Source organism: Phyllobates terribilis, unplaced genomic scaffold (assembly GCF_046119375.1).
Source record: "Phyllobates terribilis strain yellow unplaced genomic scaffold, ASM4611937v1 Scaffold_1__5_contigs__length_1240528914, whole genome shotgun sequence".
NCBI lineage: Eukaryota > Metazoa > Chordata > Amphibia > Anura > Dendrobatidae > Phyllobates > Phyllobates terribilis.
The window spans coordinates 1,085,858,266-1,085,880,379 of NW_027362761.1; the positions used below are offsets into that span (position 1 = coordinate 1,085,858,266).

At 43.2% G+C, this 22,114-nt stretch overlaps 1 protein-coding gene across 3 annotated transcripts in view; it reads left to right on the forward strand.

Annotated features, from left to right (window-relative positions):
• Nucleotides 1-9,110: 9,110 nt before the first annotated feature.
• The window catches only part of GUF1 (GTP binding elongation factor GUF1), a 92,527-nt gene continuing 79,523 nt past the window's right edge, over nucleotides 9,111-22,114 (forward strand). For 2 of the 3 annotated variants that reach the window (XM_073645558.1, XM_073645560.1), the window contains exons 1-3: nucleotides 9,111-9,192; nucleotides 9,691-9,977; nucleotides 17,249-17,360. In XM_073645558.1, coding sequence (XP_073501659.1) covers nucleotides 9,795-9,977; nucleotides 17,249-17,360 — 295 coding nt within the window. In that variant the 5' untranslated portion in view covers nucleotides 9,111-9,192; nucleotides 9,691-9,794. Of the gene's footprint in view, nucleotides 9,211-9,690; nucleotides 9,978-17,248; nucleotides 17,361-22,114 lie in introns of all 3 variants that reach the window. The other variant, XM_073645559.1, reaches the window with a different exon arrangement.

Sequence of the window (22,114 nt, forward strand, 5' to 3'; positions counted from 1 at the left end):
AATAGGTCTCTAGAGGGATGATGGATGGGCACTATTAGTATGCCCTCACTCCTATGGATTTTGGAAAAGACCAGTTTCAAATACCTGTGAACTAATGAAGGAATTGGCTGAAACCTTTCCTTTTTGATTTTTAAAATGAGTTATAATACCACTTTGAAGTATCATAAAAACTGTTTGGACATATGAGTCTGATTATTAAATAAGCCAGAGACTTGGCTTTTTATGGGGACATCCTTCCCGTCACTAGACCAGCAGCTTCTCACCACTGCACTGGCTGCTCCTCTCTCATCCCACTAACTCCTCTCCCTTCCCCCAGGAAGAACACAAGCAAGAACAGACAGACATTGACGGACCTGGAAACAAATTGAGGGGGCACAGACCACTATCTCCACAGAACGCAGGTACACAAGGAGACATTGTGATTGGCATAGGGAATGCTGCCTTACACTTCCGTCCAGTTATCGAGCGCAGTCCCCTGCACATACAATTCATGAATAAACAGTGATGTGTCACTTACTGGGCTGTGTCTTGTTAATTCAATAAAATCACTGTTTTATCAGCAGATTATCACTGGAGGACGAAGACCAATATTACTGTTATATGATGACCCTATAGGGGTAGATACCAGTTAACATAGATGTATACCTACCCCATAAAAAATACAACTGAAGACCTAAACATCAGCCTTGATGCCAAAAATAAAACATTTAATGTTAAATAAATTCTGGAATGCTGAAATATAAAATTCTACGTGGTCCTGAAACCCAAAAATAATTTGTTTTTAAACAAGTATCCTGCATACAGAGGCATAATTATAAGGCTATGTTCACACGTTGAGTTTTTGCTGAGTTTTTTATGCAGATTTTAAGCTGTGTTTTACAGTACCAGCAAAAGCTATGGGGTTTCATGCACACACATTGTTTTTTTTCCTGCCTGAATTGGAAAACTGCTGCGTTTTTACAAACAGAAGCATGTCACTTCTTTCAGCGTTTTTTCACCCATACAAAGCAATGAGTAAGTGCAAAAACGCAGCAAAAAACACAGGTATCAGGTTTGCTGCGTTTTTGGTGCAAAAACCTAAGGAAGTTGCATCATGTTTTTTGGGGGGGGCACTAAACTTTATCAGCATGCACAAGAGACAAGAAAAACGTAGCAAACAAAACGCAGCAATACCTGTTTTTTGTAAGCAGCTTCTTTACTGCCAAGAGAGCAGGTTTTGCGTGCAGAAAAAAATGCAGCAAAAACGCAACGTGAGAACATAGCCTAATAGGTGCAGGGGGTTCACTCACACCCGGGCCCTGGAAACTAGGGGGGCCCTAAAGGTTCCTTTGCCGCATATGAAAAGACTAATACTAGTGATAAGCGCAAGTGTTCGTTACTCGAGTTTGTCTAGGGTGCTCGGGTGTGCGCCGAATATCGCGGGTGCTCGGGTGACAGGTTCGAGTCCCTGCGGCAGCATGTTTTGCGGCTTTTAGATGCCACATAACATGCGAGGATTGCCTGTGTATGTCAGGCAATCCCCGCATGTTTTTTTAACTTTCTAGCAGCCGTGAAACATGCGGGTGTGGCGACTCGAACATGTCACTCGAGCACCTGCGATACTCGGTGCATACCCAAGTACCCTAGACAAACTCGAGTAACGAGCATTTGCGTTCATCACTAGTAATAGTCTTTTCACATGGGGCCAAGGGAACATTATGCTGCGTATATTCCCTTTCTGTGCAGTTTGCTGGAAGATCAGAAAGCATTCAGTGTGACAAATGATAGGGGACAGCACAGAGCGCAGGTGAAGCAGACACATCGCATCATTCACCCTAAAGCAGGTTTCGTCAATAGCTATATCTGGGGACTGGCGTATGTAGGCAGAGGTATGGTACACTTAACTCTTTATTGTCCACCCAAGTATTTAAATGACAAATGTTAGCGGCAGGTACATCCTCACCGAGACTTTCCAGGTATTCTGTATGAAGCCTCCTGCGCACTGTTTTCTTGGGAAGGATGCCAACGTATCATATATAGATATATTTCGAGTTCAATGAGAAGTCAAACTGCCCATCACTATAATACACCCACATATATGAAGCATGTATTTAAAAAAAAAAGCCACATTGTAATTTTACACTTGTACATGACATGTCCTGATTTCTGTGCTTTTTCTCCTATCTTACAGCCATGTCTCGGCGATGGTTATTTTTCTTCCCGGGAATCCTGTTTGCTGATGTAATTAGTGTGATTTACTCCACATAATAATATCTGTACCGCGATACGATGGTCTGTTGAGCTTTACACTGAATCGGTCAAACTGCTGGAAAACCATTTCTTGCGGCTCTCTGGGGATTTTGCAGAACAGTAACTGAGAAAAATAGCTCTAGAGCCCAACTGGGAAATCATTGACATTTTACTCTATTTTTTTAACTAACAGCAATATTTAGAAAGAAAGGTGTTAGAGCATGTACTGGGTCCTGCCGGGCTTATTCCAGGAGAGTATTGATCTGCACCATCAAACTGTCTGTCTTTAATTTAAGCCGTTGTCATTTTACAGGTACAAGGTTCCTCTGGATAAAGGGTAATTGTACCTGAAAGTGAAGCTGAGTTTTGGATAAATCATCGTTAAAGGGGTTGTCTGGGTCTCCTACATTGATAATCTATTCTTACAAAAGGTCATCAATACCTGATTGGTGCGGGTGCGACACCCCGCACTATGCATGCTATAGCGATACAGAGTGCAACCTTATTTGTTAGTTATACTGTATATGGAGTTGGCAACTCTTAGTATGCACCTGTTCACACCTGTTTTCTGTTTGGAAGTGATGGTCAGTCTTTTGTTATTTGTATACCTAGGCCCTCTGCCCGAGCACTCCACCATCAGCCTATGGCGGTTTTAATCAGAATCCTACCCACCCATAAATGCAGGCTTTAGCCTAGGAGAGGAATCACATTAGGATAGCTTCCCAGCAAAGAGAATCGCCTTAACACGGCTGCTTGGCACGCATGAATTGGTCAATTTATTCGCTAAGTATTCTCGTTTTTTTGCTATTTTCTAGAGGAGTAATTCAAATTTCATATATTTCATGTTTGCGTTTTATAGCGTTACAGAGTGCAGTTTTAGTTGTTAGTTATACAAGGAGATAGCTACTCTTAGGTTATGTGAACACGTAGCGTCCTTGATGCGTTTTTGCGGCGGTTTTTCACTGCGGAAACGCAGCGAAAGTGCTATGTAATCTGTCTGCCAGGCATTGCAATGATAATCCTGATGGGCAGTGCACATGATGCGGAAATTTCCGCTCAGAATTACCATTGCGGAAAAAAACGCAGCATGTCCATTGTGCGCGCGTTTACTCCGTGAATTTGCGTCCATTGACTTTAATTGAACCGCAGCAAATCCGCAGGTATAATATCTATACCTTCGGATATGCTGCGCTTCAATTAAAGCCAATGGGCGCAAATTCGCGACAGAAACGCGCTGCAGGTGGTAAAAAAAAGAAGAAAAAAAAAAGTTAAAAAAAACAAAACACTATACTCACCCCCGGTGCCCTCCCGATGCGTTCAGCCCGGCGGTACACTGCCGGGAGCGCGCTCGCTCCCAGCAGTGTACTGCGCTGCCAGGACCTGCGGTCTTGTGAGCTTTCAGATGAATATCAGCTGACCTCACCGTGGGAATATTCTGAAGAAGGAGTGATTTTACACCCCCTGTCAGTATACATTGCTGTCTTCTACAGCAGTCACATCAGTGATTGCTGTTGTCACTGCTGTAGAAGTGACCCGGATCGACGAGGGACAAGCGTTGGCGGTAATCGTGGACTACGTCGTGACGGTGGACAGGTGAGGGATATGGTTGTTTTTTATTTTATGTTTTTTTCAGAAGATCGATGGATTCAGGGACTGAGAGTGTAATAAAAAATGTTAAAAAAAACATGTGTTTTTTATTTCATTAAAATACTTTATTCTGGCCGTGTATTTATTGAAAAAGTCACGACCACTTTACTTTGCAGTTAGTAATGGGGGCGTCTTATGGACACCCTCCATTACTAACCTGGGCTTCACGTCAGCCGCCAGTACAAGGCTGATGTGAACCCCAACCCCATTACCCCACTGACCACCACTACAGAGCAGTGGGAAGAGCGGATGCGCCATTTCTGGGACTGCTGAGGGGTGATATTAATAGCCGCGGAAGGGGCTAGTATTCATGGTTAGATTTTATAGGGGACCCTACTTCAATTTTTTTCTGGGGTCCCCCTGTAATCTAGCCAGTAAAGGTTAAACAAACACCTGTGGGCTGATATCAATAGCCAGGGAACATTTTTGGCTAATGGCCCCTTCCTCGGCTACTAATATCAGCCCCCAGCGGTAGGCTTTCCCTCTGCTGGTTATAAAATTGACATGGGAGCCCACGCCATTTTTTATAAAAAATTTAAGCTCTGTGCCCACCATCTGGACGTAGCAGCGCTTTGGACGCATATTTTTTGCTGCGTACAAAATGTTGCATTCTATTGAACACAGGTAAATACACGTGTTCACTGAACCATGCGTATTTACTGCATTCAATACATTCTAGTGGTCAAATTTTTGTTGCAGAGACTAGCGACTCCGCAAGAGAATTTGACATGCTGAGTCCTGAAAGATGCACCACATGTCAGTGTCCGTGGGTGATCTGCAGCCTCTGATGCACAGCTTCAAACCTGCAGCGGCTCCTGATCGTGGCCACGTACCCAAACTCACCCTCAGCATGTTCATTTCTGTAGCAGACACGCTAGTCTCCGCTGCAGATTTTGACCGATTGAAGTGTCATTATATGCGATGGATTGACATGTACCAACAACAAAAGTGCGGAAGTTCGGAATTAGAACACCGTGTTTTGGACGCAGCAAAAATATGCTGCGTCCAAAGCGCTGCTGAGTGCTGATCGTGGGGATGTAGCGACTAACGAAACAGCTGTGAGCTGTTAATAATAGCCAGGGACCATGTTTGCCTAATGGCACCTTCCTAGGCTAAAAATAGCAGCTCACAGCTGCCCCAGAAATTACATGAATGGAAATGCTAATGAGATTGGGTGAATGGGATTAGCTGACACCTAGCTCTTTTGTTTAGTGATGACAAGGTGTCAATCAGACCCTTTCATCACCAAACCTAATTAAAGTAAAGTAAAGAGTGAAATAAACACACAGACACAGAGTAAACACTTTATTTGAAATACAACAGACACATTATTTAATAATTTAAATTAACCAATATACTCACCCCAGTTCTGATGGTAATCCAAAAAGCAATGTCCCACCAAATAACTTTATTTAGCTCCAAAAAGCATTCATTGATGTACAAAATGCTTCAAAAAACGCATTAAAAAACACGTCAAAAACACGGCAAAACTGCATGATTTTTCCGCAGAGTTTTTCCTGCCAGATACAGAAACGCTATGGAAATTTCTGCTTTAAATCCTGAACATGCGCACATAGCCTTAGGCTATGTTCACACATCTTGGTTTTTTCAGCATTTTTTCTGCAGCAAAACCTGATCTCTTGCCAGGAGGTTTGTTCAGGATTTTTCTTGCTTTTTTGTTTTTTTGGTGTGTTTTTTCAGCGTTTTTTTCACTGTCCTTTTGTTTCTTTTATGCATGTACATAAAGTTCAGTGAAAAAAAAATACTCATTCTGGTTTTGCCACAAAAAACGCTGAAAAAAACCTGCGTTTTTGGTGCGTTTTTTCACGACCCATTACGTCCAATGGGTGAAAAAAATGCTGAAAGAAGTGACATGCTCTATTTTGCAAAAAAACATGCAAAGCACAAAATCTTGATAAAAAAAACAAAACATGATGTGTGCATGAGATTTCTGGAATCTCATAGACTTTGCTGGTACTGCAAAATGCAGCTGAAAATTTGAATAAAAAAACGCAGAAAAAAAACAAGATGTGTGAACATAGCCTTATTAAGCACCTGTCCACACCTGTTTTCTGTTTGGAAGTGACGGTCAGATTGTTGGCCGTCTTAACCACAGTAAGTGACAAAGAGCGCTGAGAGCGTTGGAAAGTTTTTTTTTAATGGGCTTTAGAAATAAATAAGCCTTTTCTGTCCACACGGATGTGCCAAACTATCTCTATTACTTGGTGAAATGTATCCTTAAAGCTGATCTCCAATTAAAGGGGTTATCCCGGACTATATCTTTTTTTACTATTGGCCTAAGAACTAACAGGCAAGTAGTTATTTACTATTGACAGGAGCATTCGGTGACCGCTCTGAGACAGCGCCGGGGAGAACCCTCTACAGAGAGGGGATACCTGGCATCTGATCTAAATCATTCTGCAAAGCAAACTGATGGTGGCTGTGGATATATGAAAACTGGTAATGGCAACAAACAGATTAAAGGAGTATTCCCGTCTCCAAGATTAGTAAATACCTCCTATTAGAAATGTAGTATAGTTCTTCAGATTAGCTTTGTCGCTTACCCCATGTGCAGGGCATTGCAGTAGCTTAGGTATCCATGGTTATGACCACTAACAACTAACTCTCACTATATCAGTGATCATAACCATGGATACCTAAGATACTGCCCTGCACATGGGATAAGCGACATAGCAAATCAGAAGAACTATACTACATTTCTAATTGGAAGTATTTGCTAATATTATTATTATTACACCTACTACGTATTGGGATAGGATCTTGAAGGTGGGAATACCCCTTTAACATCTATGGGATAAGCCATATATGATTGCCCCATGTCTGGGCACACAGAGATCAAACATGTTGGATGAGACTATCAGGCCATTTGTTATCCCCTCACCCCACAGAAGTATCAAGGAGCAAAAAAAATAGTGGATACTTTTATGCACCACGTACACATCAGGGACATTGAACCTTAGAGTATGTTCACACATTTTTTTTCCTGGCAGGCAAAACAGACCAAGTTTTCAAGTAGAATCTGCTTCCGGAGCGCCAGGTTTTCAATTTTACTGATGCGTCTTTTTATTGCGTATTTTTCTGACATTTACTGAAATGGTTTGTAAATGTTTTTGCTGCTGTTTTCGTAGGCGTTTCTTTGGTACATTTTTAAGCATTTCTGAGCTGATTTGTGGCCGTTTTTTTTAAGTCCATTAAGTTCATTAGGCAATGAGTAGAACGCTGGGTTTAGTTTTTCAACGAAAATGTTTAGGCCATGGCCCCACTATCAGTATTTGGTCAGTATTTTTTCCTCAGGAGTGGGAGCCAAAACCAGGTGAGGAACAATCAGAGAAAAGGTATAAGGCTATGTGCCCACGATGCAGAAATGCTCAGGATTTTTTCCTGAGCGTTTCTGCATCTCCTTGGCAGAAAAAACTCATGCGGATTGTACATGCGGATTGTACATGCGGATTGTACATGCGGATTGTACATGCGGATTGTATATGTGGATTGTACATGCGTTTTCCTGCCAGGGACATGCGGATGTGAAGTGTTCTTCACTTGCATTTCAGCATGCGGGTTGACAAGCGTTTCCAAGCGATTTTAGCATCACTTGGAAAGTGCTTGTCAACTTGGTCACACTATATAAATCCATGCAACCGGCATATATAGTGTGACCGTAGAGAATGGTAAAAAATAAAAATATAAATGTATACTTACCCTCCGATGGCCCGCGCTGTCTTGCTTCGCTCGATCCCGGCTGGCTGCAGCAGTACACTGAAGGACCTGCCGATGTCAGCGTCGCGTGACCCGTCACATGACTCTGACGTCAGCGCAAGTCCTTCATTCCATCTCGAAGTGCCGGGAAGCAAGGAGGAGCGTACCGCGGGCCACCGGAAGGTAAGTATATATTTATTTTTTTATTTTATTCTTTTTTTACAGCTTTTAATGGTACCTGGGTGTGAATGAGACTCTCCTCTCCTCCACACCCGGGTACCATCCGCACATTAGAACACGCCAATTACGCAAGTACAGATGCAGTCTTGTGGAATTGGCGCGTTCTAATGCAAGTCAATGGCGGCGAAAACGCAGCACTTCCGCAAAATAATTGGTAGTGCTGCGTTTTCTTTCCACAATGATAATCCGCAGCGGAAATTTCCGCAGCATGTGCACAGTACATGTGGATTATCATTGGGGGACATGGCAGGCCTTCTACCATGCGTTTTTAAGCGTTTCTGCAGCGTTTTTGCCGTGGCGGAAACACTTAAAAAACGCATCGTGGGCACACAGCCTAATAGAAACAAGTCACCAATTCTGAATTTATCACCCACTCCTGGTTTTGGCTCCCACTCCTGAGAAAAAATACTGACCGAATACTGACAAAATACTGATGGTGGGGCCTTAGGAAAAAAAATGCTTCAAAAGATGGTGGGGTGTCTTCTGGGTGACCTCTCGGCGACTTCTGGGCAACTTCTGGGCGTCCTCTCGGCGACTTCTGGGCGACCTCTCGGCGATTTCTGGGCGTCTTCTGGGCGACCTCTCGGTGACTTCTGGGCGTCTTCTGGGCGACCTCTCGGCGACTTCTGGGCGTCTTCTCTGCGTCTTCTGGGTGACCTCTCGGCGACTTCTGGGCGTCTTCTCTGCGTCTTCTGGGTGACCTCTCGGCAACTTCTGGGCGTCTTCTGGGCGACTTCTCGGCGACTTCTGGGCAACTTCTGGGTGTCTTCTGGGCAACCTCTCGGCGACTTCTGGGCAACTTCTGGGCATCTTCTGGGCGACCTCTCGGCGACTACTGGGCGTCTTCCCACTGACTTGTATTATAAGTACAGAGCGTCTGCCTGAAGAATCATCCGGTCACTCCTTTTAACCACTTGGCGTGTTTGGAAACCTAAAGTGATTAAAAGTCTCTCAAAAGCCGGAATATAGGAACAGCAGACATAGAAATGCTCAAGTACAGTCTTTTGAGTATTTTTTGAGTGCTTTTTCAGACGGTCCTGCTCCAAATCCACTTGAAAAAAAAAAAAAAAACATGGTGTGAACAAACCCTTATTTTCCCACCAGACGTTTTTCAGACCATCTACAGAAAGAAAGGTAGAAATAGTAATAAATGGTCATAGTTTTCTAGGTGTTGTTGAAGTGATTTTTGAGGAGGATTTTGGACTGGATTTGTGTGAACATTGCTTCAAAAAACGAGACAAAAAAAAAAAATCATCTCTTGTGGCATCGCCGCTTTAAGAGTAGCAGAGAAGCGGTGCATGCCGGGAGGCCGGCTGTCACATGGAGGCGTGGACTGGAGGACGCGCTGCAGGCAGGAAGGTGAGAGCCGCTGCCGGGGTGGGTGACACATGGCCTCCGGGGCACAGTCACCGCCGGTGCTGTGCTGTGCTGTGCTGTACTGCCCTGCACCGCACCGCACCGCACGCAGGGGGCGCTGTGTGACCGCCGTCGTATAAGCCCTCTCACTGACACGACTCCGCAGACACTTTGCGGCTCATGTAAATAATGTGGCAGTGTCCTGATGTCTGTACAGAATTGCGCAGGCTCCTAGTTATCATCTCCGTGACCCTGTCACCTTTCCTCCCTTTACAAATTTGTAGCGATCTCGCCTTCTTTCTTGGAGATCTGAATCCCCACATTAGGAGGAAACATCCGAGTTCTGCCACTAGATGGCGCCCTGTGCATTGCATTTACACTACTCCCACCATGGTGGTCACCTCTGACCCCTGGAAGTCATAGTATGAGCCCAGACCTTCACTATCACATAGAGTAGCTATGGCTATGACTGTTTTTAACCCTTACATATCTTTCTTCCAGTATGGAGAGGCCGTGTAATAAAAGGGTCGTGCACCGGGCCGCCCAGCACGTATGACGCCGTACTCTGAAGCCGCTGGTAGAGCCGTCGGGCTGATCGAGGAGAAATGTTTGCTGTAAATCCTCATCACACCGTGAGGTGTCTGCATCTCTGGAAGTGGAAACCTCACATTTGTGCCCTGCGCAGACACCTGTGGGGGCAGCGAGTGACCCTCTGGGGACGTCACCCCGTATTACAAACCTTTCACCCTACAAACCTCGGGCCGGTGGCATCGTACAGTACAAAAAAGGTGAATTCTACTTCATTCCGAGATTCTTTCTTGTAATATGACGCTGTGAGGTTTTCTAGATCTCATCAGAATTAAATCTCATTATGAACAGCAACATGGTTCCCCATTGAAATCGATGTGAATGGTATTTGAAGCGGGTTTGGATGTGGATTTTGCAGCAGAATTAATGTAAGGGTATGTTCACACCACAGTGTTTTGAATGAATCCGCTGTAAGAAACGCCAGAAAACCTCACGCAAAAGAATCTTTCTGTTCATTTCTATGTCAATTTGACTTGCTGTCCATATGTTCAAGCATCTTTCCAACGCTTCAGGCTTTCAAAAACACCACGGCCCCGATTTATCAAGTAGGGGAGGGGGACACAAAGCACAATAGGGTCTTATCCGGTGGAGAAATAGGTCTAGGTGAGATGTATAGGAACTGCTCTTCCTTTTGGGGTTGTTTAACCCATAACTGAGGAATCGAGGTATGACCACTGCAGCAGCAGTATCCTCGGGTCGGGAAATCCTGCCGTATAGAAGTAGGAGGATAGGAGTGGTAGTCAGCGCTGCTTTGCTAGATAAAGGAAATCCCGAGGCCGTAGTAAGGTGATTAAAGCATGGCATCTATTCTCAATGCGTTTCAAAGTTGAACCAACTTCTTCATGAGGAGAGCCACAGTATTAAAACTTCTGAACGACTTTTAACCGTTTGGCGTTTTTAGAAATCTCAAGTGGTTAAAAGAAGTGACCTGACCTCCCTTCTGACGTACTCTGCTCGGAAGACTCTCTGTACTTTACAATACAAGTTATTGCATGTCTTTTGGAGCATTTTGCCCTCATTTTTGCTTTAAAAAAACAAAAAAGGCTAGTGGTTTCTTCATTATTTAATGGAGTGAAAAATAATCATTTGAAAATGACCAGTAAAAAAAGACATCACAAAAACCCTTCCAAAAAAAGCAGCCGGTGGTCAAAAGCACTGGAAAAAAACATAGGAAAACGAGCGAAAAAGCGTCACAAAAGAGGCGTCAGGGGAAAAGTTTTGTGAAGAGTCTTCTGCTTGAAAACTGAGCTGCATAGAAGGAGCGTTTCGATCCTTGTCAGTTATACGGCCGTCTGACTCTTCCCTTAACCCTTCATCCTGAGGTCATTTTCTGTGTTTTCATTTTTTTTTCTCCTCTTCTTCCAAGAGCCATAACTTTTTTATTTTTTTTTTTGTGCCCTGAGCTGACGTTTTTACTGATATCATTTTGGGGTAGATACAATGTTTTGATCGCCTTTTATTGCAATGTTGCAGCGAATAAGAAAACGTAATTCTGGCTTTTCGATTTTTCTTGTTATACCCTTTACCAATCTGATACATTTTTTTTAGATAGATCAAACATTTTTGAATGCAGCAATACCAAATGTGTGGTGGTGGTTTTAAATTTTCAATGGGACAAAAAGGAGAAGGGGGATATTTGATTTTATATATATATATATATATATATATATATATATATATATATATAATTTGTGCTTCAGCGCTGCTATGTATATTATAAATCATGATCTCCAACAACAAAGTATCTGAAGAAACACGTTTCTTCAGATACTTTATTATAAACTGATGAAGACACCTAAGTCACCTGGAAAGCTTGCTGTGTAACCTCACTGATTTTTATTTTATGTTAGTCAAAGGTATCATAACTACAAGATTGTTATTTTGTTTGTGCTCAGTGGGAGAATCGATTAAATACTAAACCCAGCACAACCGTAAAAGGCCTCATTCAGACTTGCGTGTTCTTTTTTTCACAGATGGAACATGGAGCTGTTCACACAGTCTGCAAAAAAAAATTACAGACTTATCCATTTTTGATCTAAGTCAAGGATCAAAATCGCCCATGAAAAGTCAGGGTGTATCGAAAATCAATGGACATCACATGGATGCCATCAGTCTATAATCTATGGGCGCTACAATTTTAAATTTACCATGGATAGGAGTACATTTGCAAATATATATTTTTTTTTTCTCTTTTTTTTTTACTTTTTGGCAGATGAAAAAAAAATCACTCATGGTAAAATCTCTATCTAAGAAGAACTTGGAACTCAATTGATGTAGAATTTGCAATCCACAGTGAACATATGTGATGTTTCAGTCTCAGTTTAGAGCAGGGAAGTCAAACTCAAACACACAGAGGGCCAAAATTAAAAACTTGGACAAGGTCGCGGGCCAACCAGTAGTCAGAATAATGGGCCCCACGCAGTCCTCCATACAGAATAGTGCACCCCACATAGTTCTCCATACAGAATAGTGCGCCCCACATAGTCCTCCATACAGAATAGTGTACCCCACATAGTCCTCCATACAGTATAATGGGGCCCACATAGTCCTCAATACAGAATAACGCGCCCCACATAGTCATCCATACAGAATAGTGCGCCCCACATAGTCCTCAATACAGAATAATGCGCCCCACATAGTCCTCAATACAGAATAATGCGCCCCACATAGTGCTCCATACAGAATAATGCGCCCCACATAGTGCTCCATACAGAATAATGCGCCCCACATAGTGCTCCATACAGAATAATGCGCCCCACATAGTGCTCCATACAGAATAACGCGCCCCACATAGTGCTCCATACAGAATAATGCGCCCCACATAGTGCTCCATACAGAATAACGCGCCCCACATAGTGCTCCATACAGAATAACGCGCCCCACATAGTCCTCCATACAGAATAACGCGCCCCACATAGTCCTCCATACAGAATAATGGGCCCCACATAAAAAAAAAAAGAAGAAAATACATCTACCCGGTCCCCCGTTGCACTAGTTGGGATGCCGATACAGTTGAAGGTGCAGTGGCAGGAGGGGGGGTGTGGGCGGTGCCAGCGTTGCTTGCCAAATATAATCACCTTGTGGACCAAGTGTATAAAACAATTGAAATCTAGAAAAAATAATGTATAAACAGATGTACAGAAGAATAACTAACAAATATAAAATATAATATATTGCATATCCATATAATCATCTAATATCTCATAATCATGGACATTGCTGACAATATCAAAATATACCGTATAGTAAATAGTCAGTACAGCGCATATGGAATCAACCAAAAAATAGGCTGATAGACCCAGTGGAAAAACAAGCGGCATAGTAGAATAGGTCAGGAGTGTAGTCAGGTAAAGACCAAAACCAAGAGAGCATTACCAGCGCTGGCCACTAGAGGGTACAAGATGTAGTATAGAGCAGTGATTTTCAACCAGTGTTCCGCGGCACACTAGTGTGCCGCGACACATGGTCGGGTGTGCCGCGGGGAAAGTTCCCCAAACTATGGTGCCCCCTGTGTTTTGTTTCCCGGCAATGCGCTCGATGCGCAGTCACGCCTTCTTACAATGTAGGAGACGTGTACAATAACACATGCGCAAGCTTTGAACCTCGCGTGACTTAATGACGTCACCGAGGCCGGCGCGTCATCCTGAGAGCGGAGAGACTCTCGCATTTGCCCGCCGCCAAGGTAATGCCCGCCAATAATGCTGACTATATGAGCTTTTGCCTGAGTATATGAACTGTTGGCAGAATACTCAGCATATGAGCTGGTACTTTTAGTACTCCAGCAGTATACTGCATATAACAATGAGAAATGTAAAATGAGAAATACTATAGTCATGAGGCTGGAGTACTACAAGTACCAACTCATATGCTGAGTATATGAGCTGGCACTTGTACTCTGGCCTCATGGCCATAGTACTTCTCATTGTACCCCTTTATATTGCAGTATATGAGCCACATAATAATCAGCACCATATACTGTGGCGCTGTACAGTGCACATCACCACAGTATATGATGCTGATAATCATGTGCTCATATACGTGGGACTGTATTTATGAGGTTACATGGGATTGAATATATGAGGGGGTTATCCTTTTTTATTTCACTTTTTTTAAATAAATAATTTATTGAAAGGACCTCTGCCAGGCATATTTCACTCTTGAGGGCTAAAAAAGTAGCTCTTGTGGTGGTAAGAAGCTGATTTAAAACCCCCAAGAGTGAACTCCGTGAGAGTTGTATGTATGGAATAATAAATGATATTAGTACCGTTCTTCAGCAGTCATGTCCTGCTTGAATTGACTCTAGTGGCGTAGCACTTGGCAGCCGGCTCTATTCTACTTATAGAGAAAGCTGAGTGCTACGTCACTAGTGTCAATTCAAGCAGGAAATGCAGACCGTAGTAATATAAGTTATTATCACACACATAGAGCTCTCGCGAAGTTCACTCTTGGGGGGTTTAAATCAGCTTCTTGTCACCACGAGAGCTGCTTTTTAAGCCCTCAGGAATGAAATATGCCTAGCAGAGGTCCTTTAAGTGTGGCAGATAATGTAATACTCTTCTATTTTAGTGTGTGGCTGCGCACACTATCTCAGCAGTGATGGAGAAGTATTTGACAATGGAAAAGGCAAATGCCGAACAGGACCCTGGACACAATTCTAACCCAAATGAAGGCCCTAGTATGAGAGTTCGACAAAGGAAAAAAGACAAGACGGTGAGCTCAAGGCAATACAGTGAAAGCTATCTTTCATTTGGATTTACTTCCACTGGGGATGCGACAGCACCAACACCACTGTGCTTGGTGTGTGGTGAGAAGCTTTCCAATAGCGCTATGGTGCCAAGCAAACTTAAACGCCATCTCCAAACGAAACACCCTTCCGTTCAAAATAAACCGATGGAGTATTTTGTACGCTTACGTACAAACAATGAGAAAGGGGCAACTTTTTTGAGAAAAAGCACAAAGGTAAATGAGAGAGCCCTCAAAGCTAACTACCTTGTTGCTGAACTCATAGCTAAATCAAAAAAGCCCCACACTGTGGCAGAAACATTAATACTACCAGCTTGTAAAGCTATTGTAAATGAGATGCTTGGCCCTGAAGCAGCTAAAGAGATAGCTAAAGTGCCTCTCTCTGATAACACAATTGCCAGACGGATTGATGATTTGTCTGCGGACATTGAAACAGTTGTTTTGGAAAAGGTGCGCATCAGTAAGAAATTTGCCTTGCAACTTGATGAGTCGACGGATATCAGTGGACATTGTCAGTTGTTGGCCAATGTGTGTTTTGTGGATGGTGAAGCCATTAGAGAAAACTTCCTATTTTGCAAGGCACTGACAGAAAAATCAACAGGAGAGGCAATATTCCAAGTCACATCGGAATATCTTGATAAAAGTGGACTTACATGGGAAAACTGCACAGGTGTCTGCACTGATGGAGCCGCAGCCATGGTCGGGCGCATCAAAGGCTTTGTAAGTAGGGTTAAAGAAAACAACCCAGATGTTCTTGCTACCCACTGTTTCTTGCACCGTGAGGCCCTCGTTGCAAAGACCTTACCAGCAGATCTAGCTCCTGTGTTGAATGATGTTGTGCGCATAGTGAACTTTGTGAAGACGCGACCTTTGAGATGTCGCTTATTTGCGTCTTTGTGTACAGAAATGGGAGCGGAACATAAAATCTTATTTCTCCACACGGAGGTCAGGTGGCTGTCACGCGGCAAAGTGCTGGCCCGTGTGTATGAGTTGCGAGAGGAACTTAAAATATTTCTTACAAACGAGAGGTCCGATTATTCAAAGCTGCTTGCAAGTGATGAGTGGTGTGCAAAGCTGGCATACCTGGCTGATATATTTCAATATCTGAATGAACTAAACACACGGATGCAAGGTCGAAATGAAAACCTGCTTACAAGCACTGATAAAATGAACGGATTCCGTTTAAAGGTGCAGCTCTGGCAACAACATGTGCAGGGTGGCAACCTTCAGATGTTCCCACTCACCGAGAAACTGCATGATGACAATACTGCTGCAATGTGCGAAGCGATTGGCAGACATTTGAAACTTCTCCTCAAGAGTTTATCGTTCTATTTCTCTTCAGCCTTCACAGAATGCCTTGACTGGGTTAGGGACCCATACAGCTCATTATCCATTGCTGGAAAGGACATGACTTTAAAGGAGCAAGAGGAACTCGTTGAACTGAAGCAAGATCGCGGTTTAAAGCTAAAGTTTGCTGATCTTCCTTTGGACAGTTTTTGGTTATCTGTTGCCAAGGAGTTCCCCATTCTGGCCAACAAAGCTATTTTGACATTGCTCCCATTTTCAACCACATATCTATGTGAGCTGGGCTTCTCAAGCTTGACTGCGATAAAAACTAAAAACAGGGAGAAACTGAGAACTGTTGAGGAAGAGCTTCGTGTGTGTCTTTCCACCATTCCTGCCAGGATATCCCTTCTGTGTTTATCGAAACAGGCCCAGGTTTCAAACTGAGTGAGTAAAATAAATGTAGAATCTATATTATTAACTATATGTATAATATGACTGTTTTAGTGTCATTTTGTGCTATTTTGGTTGGTGGTGTGCCCCAGGATTTTCTAAGTATAAAAAGTGTGCCGCGGCTCAAAAAAGGTTAAAAATCACTAGTATAGAGCACTGAACCAAAGGTTTAATGTATACAACTAGTAATACTGTACATACACGGGATGGAAATAAGCTACAAAGATAAGTAAAGTAAGAGAACCCCAGAATACCGGATTGCCATAGAAAAATATAGGACTCCATGCTGAAACTAAACAGGATACAGTGCGTCTGGAAAGTGGAATAGCACTAAAGGTATGGCACCTATAGAAGTCATCATGTGTTAAATGGCATATGGATATGTAATATATTATCTTTTATATTTGTTATTCTTCTGTACATTTGTTTACATATTACTTTTTTCTATATTTCACTTGTTTTATACACAGTATATCAAAAGAAGGTCTAAACAGAGACCAAAACATCATATATGTTCACTGTGGATTGCAAGTAAATCAGCTTTTTTCTACATCAATTGAGTGCCAAGTTCTTCATAGATATTATACGACTGATCGGGCTCCTACGTGTAATGTTGATGTAATCCATAATCATCAACATTAACAGACATAAACACTTGAAATAGATCACTCTGTTTGTAATGACTCTATATAATGTATGAGTTTCACTTTTTGTATTGAACAACTGAAATTCACTTTTTTTGAGAATATTCTAATTTAGTGAGAAACACTTGTATGTCTACAAGGCGATTCAGTTCAGGTTGAGATCTGTGGCCGGTCCGGACATCGCTGTCGTTACTTGGGTTGTAAATGTCGGAATTTTGAAACGGGCTTTTGTTAGCTAAGCAGATTCGGGATTAGGGACATGGTTACTTTAAGGCAAAGGAGGAACATGAGATGGATTTGTTTTAGCCTAATATGTATTAATGGAAATTACCTTCTCTTTGTTTCAGGAAAGAATTGACATGTCTGAATACGATGTTGAATATATCCGAAATTTTAGTATAATTGCACATGTGGACCATGGAAAAAGTACACTGGCAGATCGACTTCTGGAAATCACAGGTATGATTATGTATTAGTCACTGATACAAACCGAGATGGCGACTCTGACCGATCCCAAATGTGTAGTCTGTTAGGGTTCGTCCGCACTGCATTCGAGACTACTGTACGGAAGAGTTCCTGATGTGTTATGTCCTACAGAGGGCTCCGACTTGCACCACGGTCTACACGAATGTGGATGTGGCCCATTGACCTAAATTGCAAATAATGTTGTTCTTTCCTATGCAGAATAGTAATTTATAAGATCGTACTGTATGCCAGCTCAGGTGAAGGGAGCACTAAGGATACAATAATGTTGGGAGCATTTCCCAGTTTATACTCCAATCATGTGGCTCTATTGCAGTGTGCACTGAGCCTTATGTAGTTTAATATTTAAACCGAAAGATTATCAGGAATTGCTTAAAGGAAACCCATCATCAGATTCACGCTGGGTGTACCACAGGCAGCCTGAATCAGACACTGGCTGCGTAATTGCAGCTATTTTTTTTTTTTTCTGTGAAACACTGCAACATGTCAGAGAGAATACTTTGGAACGTCAGTCGGCTACTATGGGCCCGATTCATCAAGAGCGGCCTTCACCGTCTTCGCCTAGGTGAAGTCTGACAATCATGATTCATGAAGAGTCTTCATGAATCGTCTGATGAGTGGTGAGCGCCTCTGTGCGACATACCAGCAATGTCCAGTACTGGAGAGAGATTTCCAGCATGGATGAGCTGTGGTGTTCTGCCCCTGCTCCACCCAATTTGGATGAGCTGGGAGAAACTGGCTTGAAGACACAAAAGAGTCTGAAAATGTAGGCACAACTCCAAGCAATCAAACAATCTCTGGTTTCAATCCACGTTTTGGCATAACCCCCCTCCTGACATGGGACGTATCATAATGATTTGTTAGGTCACCTTTCATTTGATGCAAACTCTGGAGCGGAGCCTGCTTTATTCACATCAGATGATTGCTGTATCAGCTGGAAGCTGAGCTATACCTGATGCTGTTAACCCCTTAAATGCCACTGTCACTCGGATAGCGCACTTTAAATGCAGCTGTTAAAGGGATGTTTCATTCCAAACGCAAATCTTCCTCCAATTTGCAATGTGATCACAGAGTGAATAGAAAAAAGAGGCAGACCTAGCACCACATTAAATCTTACTATATATTTGTGCCAATGTCACAATTAAATGCAAAGAGCGGAAGAAAAAGGGGAAGAGTTGGGACAAATCGAAGGCACCAAATGTAATCAATAATCAGATTTGAAAACAGTAATATACGAATTAGTGCAAAATTTTATTAATCTCAAGACATAAGACTAGTGATCACAGAGTGGTAATTGGTTTCCATTGCAGCCGGTGGCCTGCGATTAGGGTGCTCCTGGGAAGACCAGGCTGGCCTTCGTAGCAGATCATGCTTTTACTATACACTGCAGTACTATGGTATTGTATGATATAGTCTAAGCGATCAGTTCAAGTTCCCTAAAGAGACTAAAAAGTAAAGTCGAAAAAAAGTTCTTAAAATAGAAAAAAAATTAGTTCACCCCTTTTTTCCATCATTAAAAAAAGCAATAGAAAATGATCATATGTAGTCTTATCAAGATGTTATATCTATCTCAAAATGGCATCAATAAAAAATGGACTTGCCACTTTAAAAAACAAGTTCTCAGACCGCTTCTTCATTGTAGGAACGAAACTGTTACGGGTCTCGAAAAATGACGACACCAGTCAATTATTTAATTTATTTTAAATACAAAAAAACTAAACTTTCAAGTTCAGTATCTCTGTAATTGTAGTGACTTGGAGAATCATGTTGACAAATCATTTTAACAATATAAACCCAAAAAACTATTCCAGAATTGCATTTGTTTTCTCCACTTTACCATCTTTTGAATTTCTCCCCATTCTCCAGTACACTAATTGGGGAAATAAATTGTGAAACTCAGAGCTAAAAATATAGCAAAACATGCCAAAATTACAAAAAACACACACACTTTTCCCAACTTCATAATAAATAAATAAATAAAAACAGTAATATGTGTAAAAATGTGAGCTTTCAAAGATATTTGACCCAAACGCTGTAAAGAAAAAAATAAATAAATAAAACATCAGAATCATGTTTTCTCTAATAACCCCCCACGACAGCACACAGGAGGATGTAACCCCACCGTAATAGGGACAGGAAATACAAAGAGGTTTAAATAGCCCCTCCCACATCCTCCCTCCAGTGTTATTTCCTGTCCCCATCAGGGATGAAGAGGTTATCCCCGGTGTGCTGGGCCGGCGACAGGCACAGGGGGAAAGCTACTAGCCAGGCAGCGGATGATCGAGCGGTCTTTACCTCTCCTCCTCAAGGCGCTGCTCCCGTCTCCTCCAGATTCGGGACCCCCTCCTGCAGTCCGCGCTCTCAGGCAAGGTCTGCAGGATCTTCTGACCGGAGGCCTCACTGAGTCGTCGTCGTACTCCTACTCCTCCTACTCCTACTACGCCGGGCGGTGGAGGATGACGTCACTTCCGGCAGTTTGCCTTTCACTGTGGACCGCATCAAAAAGCTATGGGAGAAAGAGTGGAATGCCGCCGGTGATCAGAAATCTTCACCTGGACACCGGGGGAGGAGCCCTCTAAACAGAGGGAGGCGCTGGTCCGGTCGCCCATAAAAGGAGCCCTGGACAGGAAGACATCTACAGGTAGGACAAAACCATGTCTGTTGAAGCTTCTCACTCTGCATCTGTAGAGCCCAGCGCCAGTCCCAGTAAGTATGGCACTGGTAGTCCATCTCCCAGATGCAGGAAATAGTGATTATAGCTCACCTCTCCTTCTCCCCTCTTTTGTAGGGGCACAAGAAACCTGCAGCTGGAGAAAAAGTTAAACCGTCACGCTGATGTCCCATCTGTACAAAAAAAACTATCGTCCTCCCATAGAAAGCCCCTATGCAAGGACTGTACAGAGAAGATTATCAGGCAGGAACAACCTTCCTTAATGGAGGAGATAAAGGGGATTGTACGTCAGGCGATCAAATCCTCCTTAGCCTCGGTCACTCTCCCTACGCCCTCACCTAGTCAGGGTTCTACATCTACTCCCTCAGCTGCCAAAAAGAGGAAAATTAGCCCGTCAGAGGGAGGGGCGGAAGACTCTAAAGAGGAGATATATATCTCAGAAGATCTTCCAGAGGAAGGTGAACTGAGTCCAACCCCTGATAACTTCCAACAAGAGTGATATTACTTTCCATCAGATAGCTTGGAGGAACTCCTCATGGCAGTAAGGAGAACTATGGAGGTTGAGGAAGAAAAAGTGCCCCAAACAGTACAGGATCAGATGTTTGGGGGGGCTACGTTCCCGGAAAAAATTAGTGTTCCCTATACACCAGAGTATTAGGGACTTAGTCTTAGAGGAGTGGGAATCTCCAGAAAAGAGATTAAATACCCCTACAGAGTTAAGGGATAGATTTCCTGTAGACAATGAGACGGCAGAATGCTGATCTGAAGTCCCAAGAGTGGATATCCAAATTGCACGAGTAGCAAAGAAAACCTCACTGCCCTTTGAAGATTCCTCTCAATTAAAAGACCCCTTGGAACGCAAAATGGAGGGACTACTCAGAAAATCCTGGGAGACCTTGGCAAAACTATTAAGCACCAACGCCGTCTCTACGGGCGTAGCTCAATCAATGGCTCGTTGGCTAGATCAACTGGAGGAACACCTAGTTTCAGGCACCCCCAGAGAAGACCTCTTGGCATCCCTACCGCTTCTACAGAAAGCTACGGGGTTTTTAGCAGACTCCTCTGCAGAATCCGTGAGAGTGGCGGCAAGAGCATCTGGGCTATCAAACTCTGTAAGAAGGGCCCCTATGGTTGAAATCCTGGAACGGCGACGTGGCATCAAAAATGAAGTTGTGTTCCATCCCCTTTTTAAGGGGAAATACATGTTCGGGCCAGCCCTAGATGATCTTCTAGAGAAGGCCTCAGACAAGAAGGCCCTCCCGGAACCTAGGAATGTGAGGAAGAGGCCTTTTCGTCCCTCCCAAGAGCAGACCCCTCAATATAGGAGTAAAGGCAAAACAGGACGATGGAGCTACCCAAAAGGTAGAGGAGGCAAAAATCTTTTTCTCTCCCAAAACCAACGTCAGAACAGACCATGACATCAGGACAGTCGGGGGGGGCCGCATCTCGATTTTTCTCCCTCAGCGAAAAGAAATCTGCTCAGACCCATGGGTCCTGAAGGTTGTCGAGTTCGGAGTAAAAAAAAATTTCTCCTCCAGAGAGGATAAGGTTAACACCGCTCTCCTCTCAGAGTCGTCAGGCCACCCTGATATCCAGTCTTACAGACCTATTGTCCTCAGGGGTAATATCCCTGGTTCCTACAAGAGAGAGAGGCACAGGACATTATTCCAGACTCTTCCTAATAAAAAGACTAAATGGCTCACACCGAGTTATAATCAATCTAAGGCCACTGAATCAGTATATCCACTACCAACGATTCAAGATGGAATCCATCAGGTCGACTGTCCCCCTGATAGGACAGGACTATGTCATGGCCACAGTCTACCTCCAGGATGCATATTACCACATCCCCATACATCCACTTCACAGGAGGTTCCTAAGATTCGCAGGGTATCAAATAGTCCACTATCAATTCAATGTTCTCCCATTTGGAATTTCATCAGCCCTGTGAATATTTACAAAAGTCATGGCTTATATCAGGGGTCAGAACATTTCAATAGTACCATACCTCGACGACCTGTTATTAATCGGGCCCTCAGTACCAGTACTCCGAGAACAT